The sequence below is a fragment of the Babylonia areolata genome, chromosome 1 (assembly GCF_041734735.1).
Source record: "Babylonia areolata isolate BAREFJ2019XMU chromosome 1, ASM4173473v1, whole genome shotgun sequence".
NCBI classification, from domain to species: domain Eukaryota; kingdom Metazoa; phylum Mollusca; class Gastropoda; order Neogastropoda; family Buccinidae; genus Babylonia; species Babylonia areolata.
In genome coordinates this window covers 12,531,746-12,545,615 of record NC_134876.1, presented here as the reverse complement: position 1 = coordinate 12,545,615, position 13,870 = coordinate 12,531,746, and the positions used below count along the sequence as shown (strand labels likewise).

Sequence of the window (13,870 nt, the reverse complement as noted above, 5' to 3'; positions counted from 1 at the left end):
GTTACTCACTTAAAATCATATTTAGGATACATTATGCATACTGTTACATGCTGTTACTCACATTATATTACTCAGTTCACTTTTCATGAAACTATATGTACGGGTAGTAAATGTTAACTGCCAATGACTTAAGATTGTGATAAACTATTCTGAATCGCTGTTGCCATGAACATTTTACACACACACACACACACACACACACACACACACACACACACACGCACGCACGCACGCACACATCGCGCGCACAGAAACTAGTCACAGCAAAATCATCAGTTTTAGAAGAAAGAAGAAATAATGTAGCTTTTAACATTTCTTTGTTTCACAAAATTTCGAACAAATGAAAAAATAAATTGAAATATGATTTTTTTAAATCCAGCGTCTTCCCACATGAAGAGTGGGTTTTCACACAGCACTGGCTCACTTTCTATTACCTTTAGATATACATGCACCAACAGGATCTGTAGATTCTTCACGCATTGTCTCACTGATTTTCGCCTCTGTGTAATATGTTTACGTTTTGAAATAGGTATCTCATTGCTTTTCCTGTTTTATTAATCTGTTGTTAAGACTGTTATTGGCGGCGTTTATTCTCACAAAAAGCATTCTGAATCAGATGATGTCGATGAAATTTGCTGATATATATATATATATATATATATATATATATATATATATATATATATATATATATATATATATATATATATAGTTTGGCCTGGTTTCCTGCTTATGAAGAAGTAAAAAAAATGCGGATGTATCGGGATTCTTTGCAAAAAGCAGAATGGACGCACAGGAGATGTAAGCATCACAACAGTTTGTTGTTGTTTTTCTTCACTTTTCAAGTTACATGATACTTAATAACATAAAAGAACAATGACCATATACGCAATGGGTCAAGGACCCGGGCTTTTAGGATGCAAATGCCAACAGAAACAGGAGTAGAAAGTAACAATGAAGGAGAATATGAGAAATGGCTGGGAGCGACAAGCTAGAAGGGGAAGAAAGGCAACCAGACGGGCGCAATAGCCGAGTGGTTAAAGCGTTGGACTGTCAATCTGAGGGTCCCGGGTTCGAATCACGGTGACGGCGCCTGGTGGGTAAAGGGTGGAGATTTTTACGATCTCCCAGGTCAACATATGTGCAGACCTGCTAGTGCCTGAACCCCCTTCGTGTGTATATGCAAGCAGAAGATCAAATACGCATGTTAAAGATCCTGTAATCCATGTCAGTGTTCGGTGGGTTATGGAAACAAGAACATACCCAGCATGCACACCCCCGAAAGCGGAGTATGGTTGCCTACATGGCGGGGTAAAAACGGTCATACACGTAAAAGCCCACTCGTGTGCATACGAGTGAACGCAGAAGAAGAAGAAGAAGAAAGGCAACCAACCAACCAACCAACCAACCAACCAAAACAACAGATGCGCAGAAGGAAATGATTCTGAACCAAACAAAACAACAACAAAAAAGAGTCAAACCAAAAACAAAAGAAAACTTACCCGACACAGCTAACAAAATCGCCAGAACCACCAAAACCATCATGCCGCTCTCTCAGTCTTTGTCCTCCGATAGCAAACTACAGTTTCCACTGTAGCCCTTAACTTGCGAGAAAAGGAAGAAGCGTTAAAAAACCAGTACAAAAAAAAAAGGTAGAAGGTAAGCCCGTTTCAATGGAAGAAAACAGCGGAACGAAGTCGAAATGGTGATGTGGACCACTGAGGTCGACGATGCAGTGAGACAGGGAAGGACGGGGACAGGTGTGGCGAGCCGCCAGTGTTTCGCTGCTGGCTGAGTGCGGGATGCAGGTCAGGTGAGGTGAAGGAGGGAGGAAGGAATACACGCACGTACACACACACACACACACGCGCGCGCATGTGCACACACACACACACACACACACACACACACATGCACACACACACACACACACACACACACACACACACACACACACACACACACACACACACACACACACACACACGATGAAGAATAGGAAAACAGAAGGAAGAGAAAATCAGTTGAGTGGAAGGAGTTACTGGTAAAAATTCGAAAACGTAGCTGGTAAGCTCACTGTTGTGCGATACTCCGCAATGTTCCTTGTGCGACGATTTTTATATCGGATTTTTTTTTTCTCCATGTTGATCACGATGACTGGTTTTTGGTCAGTCTTTTTCGTGCTGTCTTTGGATGATATTGATGCAAATTTCATAGTTTGTTTTCTTTGCGAATCGATTGCTTTCTTACAAGTTTTTAGTCTTGTGGTGGCCTCTGAACTCAGCTTGACTATAAACAGTATTGCTGTTATGACGCTAATCACGGGAAATCATCGTTTGAAATATATATTGCGCGTCACTGATTTCACACTACCCTTCCGTTTTGTGTTGATAGAATATCTAAATCATCCTACAATCACACGAATACACGGGTTCTTCATTAAAGATTTCCCCTGACTTTCTTCCGGTTATTGTAGGAGGCTGAAATTGCACCTGTATAATAATACAATGTTTTTCACAGCTGCATAAAGCGATGTGAGAAGCGTTGCACCCTTGGAGGTACCGATGTAGAGAAAGACTAACAACTGTGCCAAGTTTAGTTCCTCTCAGTCCATGGCAAGTGGGTCACGGGAAATCTTTAACTCTCTCCATACGAACGGCGAAAGAGACGACGTTAACAGCGTTTCATCCCAATTACCACCATCAAAATATTACAAGCGGAAGGCTCTTACACTGAAGGAGTGAACGTTGACAAAGAATACCACAATTCTGACGACGGAAGCTAAAGGTTGGGTCATTCAGACACCCACTGGACATCCGAGGAGTCTATGTAGAGGAGAAGAGAGGACTGGCCGTACTGAGTGAGTTAATGAACATCCCTCGTATATGTTGAGATGGGGTTCTTTCCGCCAGTTCTCAGCAGTAACAGAAAGGGTATAGTGCTTTCTCAGTCTGTAGACACCCAGAGTGCATTTCACTAACATGGGAACCGCCCCTACCCCCCACGCCCCACCCCCACCCCCCATCACTGGCCCCATGGGATATAGGCCTTACATGCCTACATGGGACCCTTCCCCCAACCTTCCCTCCAATCCCCTAGTACCCTCCCCCCAACCCTCTCTCCAGTCCCTAGTACCCTTCCCCCTACCTTCCCTCCAGTTCCTAGTACCCTCCTCCAAACCTTCCCTCCAGTCCCTAGTACCCTCCTCCAAACCTTCCCTCCAGTCCCTAGTACCCTCCTCCAAACCTTCCCTCCAGTCCCTAGTACCCTCCCCGAAACCTTCCCTCCAGTCCCTAGTACCCTCCCCCAAACCTTCCCTCCAGTCCCTAGTACTCTCCCCCAAACCTTCCCTCCAATCCCCTAGTGCCCTTTCCCCTACCTTCCCTCCAATCCCTAGTACCCTTCTCCCAACCTTCTCTCCAATCCCCTATTACCCTCCCCCCTACCTTCCCTCCAATCCCCTATTACCCTCCCCCCTACCTTCCCTCCAATCTCCTAGTACCCCCCCCCCCCCAGCCTTCTCTCCAATCCATAGTACTCTCCCCCCCTACCTTCCCTCCAATCCCCTAGTACCCTTCCCCCTACCTTCCCTCCAATCCCCTAGTGACCTTCCCCCTACCTTCCCTCCAATCCCCTAGTACCCTTCCCCCTACCTTCCCTCCAATCCCCTAGTACCCTTCCCCCTACCTTCCCTCCAATCCCCTAGTACCCTTCCCCCTACCTTCCCTCCAATCCCCTAGTACCCTCCCCCCTACCTTCCCTCCGATCCCCTAGTACTCTCCCCCCCCTACCTTCCCTCCAATCCCCTAGTACTCTCCCCCCTACCTTCCCTCCAATCCCTAGTACCCTCCCCCCTACCTTCCCTCCAATCCATAGTACTCTCCCCCCCTACCTTCCCTCCAATCTCCTATTACCCTTCCCCCTACCTTCCCTCCAATCCCTAGTACCCTTCCCCCTACCTTCCCTCCAATCCCCTAGTACCCTTCCCCCTACCTTCCCTCCAATCCCTAGTACCCTTCCCCCTACCTTCCCTCCAATCCCCTAGTACCCTCCCCCCTACCTTCCCTCCAATCCCTAGTACCCTTCCCCCTACCTTCCCTCCAATCCCCTAGTACCCTTCCCCCTACCTTCCCTCCAATCCCCTAGTACCCTTCCCCCTACCTTCCCTCCAATCCCCTAGTACCCTTTCCCATACCTTCCCTCCAATCCCTAGTACCCCCCCCCCCCAACCTTCTCTCCAATCCCTAGTACCCTTCTCCCAACCTTCCCTCCAATCCCCTAGTACCCTTCTCCCAACCTTCTCTCCAATCCCTAGTACCCTTCTCCCAACCTTCCCTCCAATCCCCTAGTACCCTTCTCCCAACCTTCCCTCCAATCCCTAGTACCCTTCTCCCAACCTTCCCTCCAATCCCCTAGTACCCTTCCCCCTACCTTCCCTCCAATCCCTAGTACCCTTCCCCCTACCTTCCCTCCAATCCCCTAGTACCCTCCCCCCTACCTTCCCTCCAATCCCTAGTACCCTTCCCCCTACCTTCCCTCCAATCCCCTAGTACCCTTCCCCCTACCTTCCCTCCAATCCCCTAGTACCCTTTCCCATACCTTCCCTCCAATCCCTAGTACCCCCCCCCCCAACCTTCTCTCCAATCCCTAGTACCCTTCTCCCAACCTTCCCTCCAATCCCCTAGTACCCTTCTCCCTACCTTCTCTCCAATCCCTAGTACCTTCCCCCAACCTTCCCTCCAGTCCCTAGTACCCTTCCCCCTACCTTCCCTCCAATCCCCTAGTGACCTTCCCCCTACCTTCCCTCAAATCCCCTAGTACCCTTCCCCCTACCTTCCCTCCAATCCCCTAGTGACCTTCCCCCTACCTTCCCTCCAATCCCCTAGTGACCTTCCCCCTACCTTCCCTCCAATCTCCTAGTACCCTTCTCCCAACCTTCCCTCCAATCCCCTAGTACCCTTCTCCCAACCTTCCCTACAATCCCCTAGTATCCTCCCCCCAACCTTCCCTCCAATCCCCTAGTACCCTTCCTCCGACTTTCCCCCAAATCCCCCAATACCCTTCCCCCAAATCCCCTGGGACTCTAACCCCCACCCCCCACCCCCCCACACCCACACACCTCCCCTCCACCCGCCCTCGGGCATGGCAATTAAATAAACACCCATCCTGTTACCGTTGTGGGAGTTCGTGTGATCCGCTTCTGCATGTGAACGGTATGTCCGGGCCCCTGTGGCTATGTGTTTGTGTGGGCAAAGGGAGGGCGGCAGGGAGAGCAGAAAATTTATGTGTGTGTGTGTGTGTGTGTGTGTGTGTGATACAAATTTTCGGACTCATTGTTGTTTATCATAATCATTTGCCTTACTTATTTGCGGATATATATTTTTTTTATTACCAGCACCATCGTTTTTTGCTTTTAAGTAGTTTCATTTCTCCTAGAAGCAGCTGTTTGAAGCAGTTGTCACAAGATTATTTTATCGTTGGATTACTTGTGGATATGTATTTTTCATGGCTAGCACCATTGTTGTTTTTTCTTTCTTTTTTATCAGTATTTTCACTCCACTAAATGCAGCTGTTGAAGCAGTTATTATAAGCTGCGAAAGCAGCTGTCACAACAAAACTGATATGGGTAGCAAGAAGTGTAACAGGATAAATTTGTAGTTCACCACCGCCACCAGCTGAAACTGTGCGCATTTACTGACGTGTTTGCTTTTGTCTAAAATATAATATCTAAAACATCATTACTACAACGACGACGTCTTTTGCTGTTGCCTATGTGGCTACTAGTGCTGCTGTTGTGGTGATGTTGCTATGATTCGTAACTGTCACTACTGTTGTTGTTTCTTAACTTTGTGTTCAGCTTAATGTTTTACTTTTGGAACGTTGTGTTCTACCATAATTTGTGATGTTAAATAATGCGTTCTTTGGATCGAAGGCTGAGAGACTGTATGGTGTGAGTGACGAGCCTGTAATTTGCAAATGTGTAGCGTGTTGTATTGTACTTTTGTTTTGACTACTGCTGTGGCAACTTTCACCATCACCATCACCACAGCTGCCACCGCCGCCTCTTCTCCAACAACACTTTGTTGTATCAATGACAGACAACAAAACCGTGCAGGAGGCGTAAGCTATCTGTGCACGTCGGAACACACGAGTGGAGCGCCGTGGGAGACCGTCAACACCTGTCGTGATGTGTTGGTAGTGCCATAAACCTTGGGGCGTCCCTTTCAATATAATGTCTAGCCGTGCACAGCAGCAGTGTCTATCGGGGGAGAATGTGTGAAGGCGGAGGTACGTTGACAGAGCCTGTGTGTTGCCGATGTCTGCAGCTGACGCCACCAGAATTTTTCTACTCTTATTTATTCCCCATCTGCTTGATACTGCCGACAAACGAATAATTATCTAGATCACGGCTGTGCCGATCTTACGCAGACCTGTTTGAACCGCAGCCTTATTTTGCACAATACTGACGAGAAAATCATTCATGGAAAAAGCAGGACAATGAAAGGGCCAACAAAAGCCATGTCATTATGATCAAATACTGTCGGTACTTTGCACTAGTACGCGACCCCGAAAACAAGTCACAGAAAAAGACCGTCGCTATTTTGCAGCAGTATCCACTGATACAATTCATTGAAACCGAAAACAATTCATAGAAACACACACACACACACACACACACACACACACACACACACACACGCACGCACGCACGCACGCACACGCACACAGCGCACACGCACACACAGATCAATATATATATATATATACATATAAGATTTACACCGAACAGTTGAATGGTTTCAGGATGAACTGTGGCCGTTCCACACACACAGAAAAGTGCCGTAACTCAGAACGAGTGATTTAACGCTCTGTGACACCCCCGACAGGCCAACAGACGAAGGGAGAGTGTGGGAATAAGCCTCCTGGCTGAAGTCACCGTAAAATTTACCATCTGCACACTCTGCGGTCAGGTGAGATGGGAAACGACCATGCGGCCATCCAGCTTCCCTACAACTGTTCACCGGAAGTTGTAAACTTTCCTGACACACGCCAAAGAACAGCTCCACAGCCTGAGAGCAACACAACACCCACCCACCACGCTTCCTACAGGGGCCTACCCTGAGAACAGCACAACTGACCACGGCAATGGAACATCTTGACCTTAACGGCGATTGTGTGGGGGCTGATGACATCAGTTAAACGTCCAGCTGTAAACATCGGGGTGCTCTGTTGTGGCGTAGCTTATGTTGAAAATATAGGCCATGTTTAATAATACAAATTCACTCTCTCTCTCTCTCTCTCTCTCTCTCTCTCTCTCACACACACACACACACACACACACACACACACACACACACACACACACACACACACACACACACACACATTGCATCTTTCATCTCCGCTTCTCTTTCTTTCTCTGCTTGTTTGCCTTCTCTCCTTCTCTCCATTTACTTTCTCTTCTATCACTTGTCTCTGTTCTCAACAGGTTTAGTTGTATGTCGGCATGACTGTCCCTCTTTCTGCTACTGACACGTTGTGTGGATTCGGAACCACGTTGATGGTGTTTGTTTTTGTTTGTTTGTTTTCTTTTGTTTTTTGTTGTCGGCTTTTGTTTTTGTTTTGTTTTGTTTTGTTTTTTTGCTGCCCCATCACCTGCACCGTTTCATTGGCATTACTCCCACGCCGCTCATTTAGATTTTCCCCATACACGGCCACACCCGGGTTCGTCCGTCACAGTTCCTGCGATGTTAGGTCGCCAGGAGGCCAAACACCAGAGGAGACCCTGCACTTCTGCTGAGTCACTTCGGTGGTGTTCAGTGGTGCCTGTTCTGATTCAACGTACTTAGGACACCACCTAATAAGCCCCCTACTAACGACAATAATGGCTTAGTCGCGGAGCCAGACTGAGTGAGCTTCCCGCAAAGAGTGGAGACCGCCACCACGTCCCTCAAACAACAGCCCCCATGAATCTGCCGACACTGTAGACACTAACATTAAGTTTTGATTATGTTTTGCATCACGCCCTCTCCATAACTACCCGCTTCCTTCCTACAATTCTCTAGTCTCCCGTGACTTTTTGAAAATGTCTTTTTTTATCACGTGATTGCTACAAACGGAGCTTTTACTAACTGACTATTGTCTCCTTCTCATGAGCAGACATGGCTTACATAAAATTTTGAGAACAAGAAAGAACATTTAAACAAATGTTTGTTCATTTGGCCCGGGCCCAACCCCTCCTCCCGCTCCGCTCACCCCTGTCCCTCAGTGATGTGGCATTCCCCTTGAGTGTGTGGGTTGGTGGCCTTTTCTAACAAATCCAGTGTCAGTGCCAGTGTCTCTTTACACACCTCTGTTTGCTAATTTGCACCGGGCAGGGAACATATTAGTATGGTTGTGTTGACAGAAGCATGATAATTCATTTGTCATAAGAGAGAGAGAGAGAGAGAGAGAGAGAACTCTCTCTCTCTCTCTCTCTCTCTCTCTCTCTCTCTTCCCCGTTAGTGTTGCAAGCTTGTCAGCACTCCGCACAGAAAGTGAGACAGACAGACAGAGGAGAGGGGTGAATACGGGATTGAAAGTGGCAGAGAGACAGCTTGTATGGCCGGTTGTCTGTATTTCTACCTGTCGGTCTACATTTGCTTTGTTTTATCTCTACTGATTTTAAACCCCAGGGTTGGGCGGAAGTAAGAGCCAGTGTGTACTTTTTTTTTATTTCATTGCAAGGTTTGCAAACTATGAGTAAACAATTTATAGTGACTTGCTTTAACTTGCGTTCCAGCAGCCAGTTTTTGAAACGAATAAACCCACAGTTTGATACTTTAGAAAAGACAGTTGTGTAAGGATCTTGAAATAACTCAGTGTAATCAATACCTGTCAGTGTCTGTGAATTTTATTTGCCATGTACATTCTATCGATCGTTTGCGAAAAATAAAACCTAAAAAAGCGTCCAAACTCTAAAATATAACAAAACCCTTTTCCAGATATAAGTGACACGTGCGACCAACGCTTACTTTCTCATTACCTCTCATATCTAATTAAAAAATACAAAGGTTTTTGTGGGACTCTTTGATCTTGCTCTTTCAATTAGGGCTCAGTTTTGAAGTATGATCAGCCTTCCTGGACCGGATCCTGTATCTATATATATACAGCGTGGAAACGCGTGTTTTCTATCTCCCCTCTCTCTTTCTGTGGTGTAAATGCGTGTCTGTTCGTGCGTGTGTGGGCGAAGGTGTGTGTGTGACGTGTGTGTGTGTGTCTGTCTGTCTGTGTGTGGATGAATAGGTAAGTGAAAGTGTATGGGCGACAGCTGGACACTCTTCACAAATGATGTCAGATAACAGACATAGACCTGTCATTTAGACCCTAAACCACGCACACGTTGTCAGAATGTATGCGTGCAAAGAGAACAAAAGAAAGCAGGCACACACTCAAGAGCACGCACATACACATACATGCGCGCACGCGCGCGCGCACACACACACACATATACACGCACACTCACACATACATACACACAATCATTCACTCACTCACTCAAACTGGATCACACACAGGGAGAGTGACAGAGAGTGAGTAACAGAGCGATATTAATTGATAACAGCCTAGACTTATAGGCACAGAGAGACAGACAGATAGGCAGACAGAAAGAGCGAAGATCGATTAAAAACAGAACGTTCTGTAAATACTATACTTTTTCATTATTTTATTATCGGTAAGAGTAAGGTACGTACGTCCGGGCTAAAGTCGCTTCATGAAAAAAAAAAACAACTCAAACCAGTGACACTTGTCGACTTGTGTTGTTTTATTTGTTGTTGTCGCTGTTGTTGATTTTTAATTTCCTTGTCATGTGGTAAAACCTAAGCCGAAACGATGTGAACAATATCGTCAGTTCTTCAGACATGCCAAATCTCCAGTTCATGTTCTGTAAGTCAATGTAGATGAGGAATGACAATCATGATTATAATATCCATGATCGTGACGATGACGTTGATGACAATGATAACCAAACACATGGAGAAGCACTGGAAATGCAAACAAAGAACGACATCTTAACAGCAACAATGGTGCGATCATTGGAGATTCGGGGGGTGGGGGGGGGGGGTGGATCTAGCAACTTAGCCTGCTAATTACTATTCTTATCCATAGCCTATTGTTTTAAAAAATTGCATTTCCATATTTAGGGTAATATCTAAGATTTCAAAGCTGTGTTTTCGTTTCACCCTCAAAGTATGCCTAAAATCACATCACATCTTAACGAAAGTAAAGATGGGATCCTTGAGGAACGTCAGACGTTTAATTAACAGATTACCAACCCGTTTCTAATATGGTGATTTCATCACAAAGTTGCTTTTTCTTGTTCGCCCTGACATCGTGTTCCGGAAACGGTATAAGTAGACAGCCTCGTTTCAGTTCGTGGTTGCTGAATAGTAATGTATTGCTGTTTTGTGTTTGTAGCTGTGCCTTCGCTGTCAAGCTGACTGGTGAGGGTGACATGACTGAGTCATCAGCAGGACAAGTGAGAGAGACATCACTGTGACTGTGACCTGCAACAGAAGACATAAAGTGGGAGACGGGTCAGCTGGAGGGTCGAGATTCTCACAATGAAATATTAAACCTAGTATCTTGTATCTTGTGTTTTGTATACAAATATTGATGATGATGACGAGTGTTGTTAGTATTATTATTGTCGTAATCATCATCATCGTCGTCATTATTATTTATCATTATGATTATTATTGTTGTTGTTGTTCTAGAACGATCATATAAATAATTATTACACTGCTCATTTACGTCTGGTCCACCACAATGACAGTTGTGGAGGTTTGGAGCGTTACACAATGTTCATCTTGCGGTCAGCCCTGACAAATGACCTTCATGGTCAGCAGTTTTACCTAGGCTGGGCAGATCACAATCAATGTCATATCAGGGTCGGTTACGAAAGTCCATTTTCAGTGGACCTGACAGTCTGAATCATCAACAATCTTCATATCATCTTAGAGATGACGGCTGTGATAAGTACAGATTACAGTGAAAGATAGCACACAACATAAGAAAACCTAACACGTCAGTAGCATGCTCGATGAAAACATCACCATTTCAGCATTAACACACACACACACGGGCGCAATAGCCGAGTGGTTAAAGCGTTGGACTTTCAATCTGAGGGTCCCGGGTTCGAATCTCGGTAACGGCGCCTGGTGGGTAAAGGGTGGAGATTTTTCCGATCTCCCAGGTCAACGTATGTGCAGGCCTGCTAGTGCCTGAACCCCCTTCGTGTGTATATGCACGCAGAATATCAAATACGCACGTTAAAGATCCTGTAATCCATGTCAGCGTTCGGTGGGTTATGGAAACAAGAACATACCCAGCATGCACACCCCTGAAAACTGAGTATTGCTGCCAACATGGCGGGGTAAATAAACAAAATGGTCATACACGTAAAATGTTACATATCGGTCTGAGTGTTCGAGCCTGAAATCTGATTGAATGACATAGGAAACGAATGATGAACACCCAGTGGCAGCCGTCAGTCGACTCTACCCGGGTAGGCAGCCTGTTGTGCAAATGACCCCGAGTTTGTAAACTGGGCGTTTAGAGCTTGGTCTCCGACCCGAGCATAGGTGCTATATCAGTATAAGAGAGAGAGAGAGAGAGAGAGAGAGAGAGAGGCATGTGTGGATGGTGCTCTCATACAAATAAACAAACACAAAGCTACATTTGTAACTGAACTTGTTAACTCGTGTTGAGTCTGACATCAGCTGGGCGGAAGTGCCCTTTTACCCAAATCTCACATAATAATCTACATCTCTCTTCTCATCAATGAAATGAAATATCGTTAACATCAGTGTCATTTTCCTTTGAAAACGTGCTGTCAGTATCCTGAAAAGAAACGAAATGTAACACTTGCAGTCAGTCTCTTAATTTTCTTCCTGAAAAGAAACAAAATATAATACTTGCTGTCAGTCTCAGTCTTACTTTTCCTCCTGAAAAGAAACAAAAATACAACAGTTTTCAGTTTCAGTAGCTCAAGGAGGCGTCACTGCGTTCGGACAAATCCATATATGCTACACCACATCTGCCAAGCAGATGCCTGACCAGCAGCGTAACCCAACGCGCTTAGAAAAACGTTGCCAACAGCACCCGGTGTTCCCAGGCGGTCACCCATCCAAGTACTAACCGGGCCCGACGTTGCTTAACTTCGGTGATCGGACGAGAACCGGTGTTTTCAACGTGGTATGGCCGTTGGCGACAGTGAACTGAAACTGAAAAAATGTGACTTTGTGAGTGTCCTTGTCTAGTCAATTAAAAGAGCATGTGACTGTGACGATGCATGAGCATTTAAGTGTCAATGTATTTGGGGTTTGGCTTCACAGCTCTCCCGTAGCGGGTCACCACTGGGTCAGGCTTGGCTGGCATCGCTGCTGGCGTCACCACAGAGGCTGATCCGGCTGGCATCGGACAAGCGGGGTTGGTGGTGACTGCGGATTGGCGTGAAGGTGGGATCACCTAGTCTGAACTGGTGGCACTGGGATACAGCTGCAGCTGTCGGGGATTGCTGCGTTGGACCAGCGTGTGCTGATCACGAACACCCTGCGGTGCGGAAGGGGTGTGGTGGGGAAGGGTACAGTCACGTGGGAATTGTAGGTTTGCAGACCGTCTGTATGACCTTGGAGAGTGATGAGCTGACTTCACTACTGTAAGTCGCTGGAATCCCTTGTTAGTCTGCATGCGCACCACCTTGCGTGGTTTCAAAGGTCTCAAATCTCTAGCAGATTTGTCATGGTGTCTTTTCTGCTGTTGACGAGCCTTTTTCAGCTGACTGGAAATAACAGGTAGAACCTATACCTGCCATAAGGTGTGCTGAATGTAGTGCGACGAGATGACTCTTCATCTCGAACGTACTCACGGACAGAGATGCACCACCAGAAAGGAAAACACTGAAACGGAGCGTACAGCCATCAGTCATCCCATGGCAGATGCACGCACTCGTGTCGCGTGTCATCACGACTTAGAGACCTCACCATTTTAATGTTCACCATAAACCACATGTATCCGGTGTTAGTCACAGACAGACTCCGTACACACAAGCCATGACACCAAAATGCTGTCACACTGAGTTTTATTTGGTCCTGTTCGAGTCTTTTTCAGTGTGTGTGTGTGTGCATATGTGAGTGTGTGCGTATATCTGTTTGTGTGTGTATGTACGTGTGAGAATGTGTGCATTCGCACGCGTGTTTGTGTGTGTGTGTGTGTGTGTGTGTGTGTGTGTGTGTGTGTGTGTTCTGAGTGTGTTTTGAGTGTGTTTGCGTATTGTTATGTGTGTGTATGTTTATGCGTGCATGAGCGTGGCGTATATGGTGTGTGTATGGATATCATTTGTGCATATTAAATTTGTGTATGTGTTCATGTGCGTACTGTATTTTCTTTTTTAACATACGAAAGCATTCTTGTTATTTTCTGTGTTGTTATTCTGCATTTCTTTTAGATATATCCAGCAGCTGCAACCAATGAATCATTCACAGGTGGTTGTTTTCAAAATAACGAAAGATGCATGTGTGAACCTAATCCCACCGGTGAGCCTTTTAACTTTTTTCATCTAAAATTCAGTCTGCGTCTTATTGCTTATATCGTAAGCCTCCGGCTGCCTTTGGAAGCCAGAAAGAAAGGCAAAGAGGTAAAGTGGCTAAGGAATCAAGGATAAAAAGAGGGACGGAGCACAGTGGAACCAATTTCAACTGCATGGGGTCCTCGTTGAAAAACGTCCACAATATCAACCAGAAAGGTTTCACAGTTTCATTGACTTTAACTCACTCAGTACGGCCAGTCCTCTCTTCTCCTCTACACAGACCCCTCGGATGTCCAGTGG

The 13,870-nt window shown here is 46.0% G+C and overlaps 1 protein-coding gene and 1 non-coding gene across 2 annotated transcripts in view; both read right to left on the bottom strand.

The window, feature by feature from the left end:
• The window catches only part of LOC143291187 (uncharacterized), a 53,059-nt gene extending 51,300 nt beyond the window's left edge, over positions 1 to 1,759 (bottom strand). Inside the window, exon 1 of the mRNA XM_076600925.1 lies at positions 1,503 to 1,759. Coding sequence (XP_076457040.1) covers positions 1,503 to 1,545 — 43 coding nt within the window. The 5' untranslated portion in view covers positions 1,546 to 1,759. The remainder of the gene's footprint in view (positions 1 to 1,502) is intronic.
• A 10,373-nt stretch (positions 1,760 to 12,132) lies between these two features.
• LOC143294746 (5S ribosomal RNA) lies at positions 12,133 to 12,251 on the bottom strand. Its single transcript, XR_013056920.1, has one exon. It is a non-coding gene; the product is annotated as a 5S ribosomal RNA (ribosomal RNA).
• Positions 12,252 to 13,870: the final 1,619 nt, after the last annotated feature.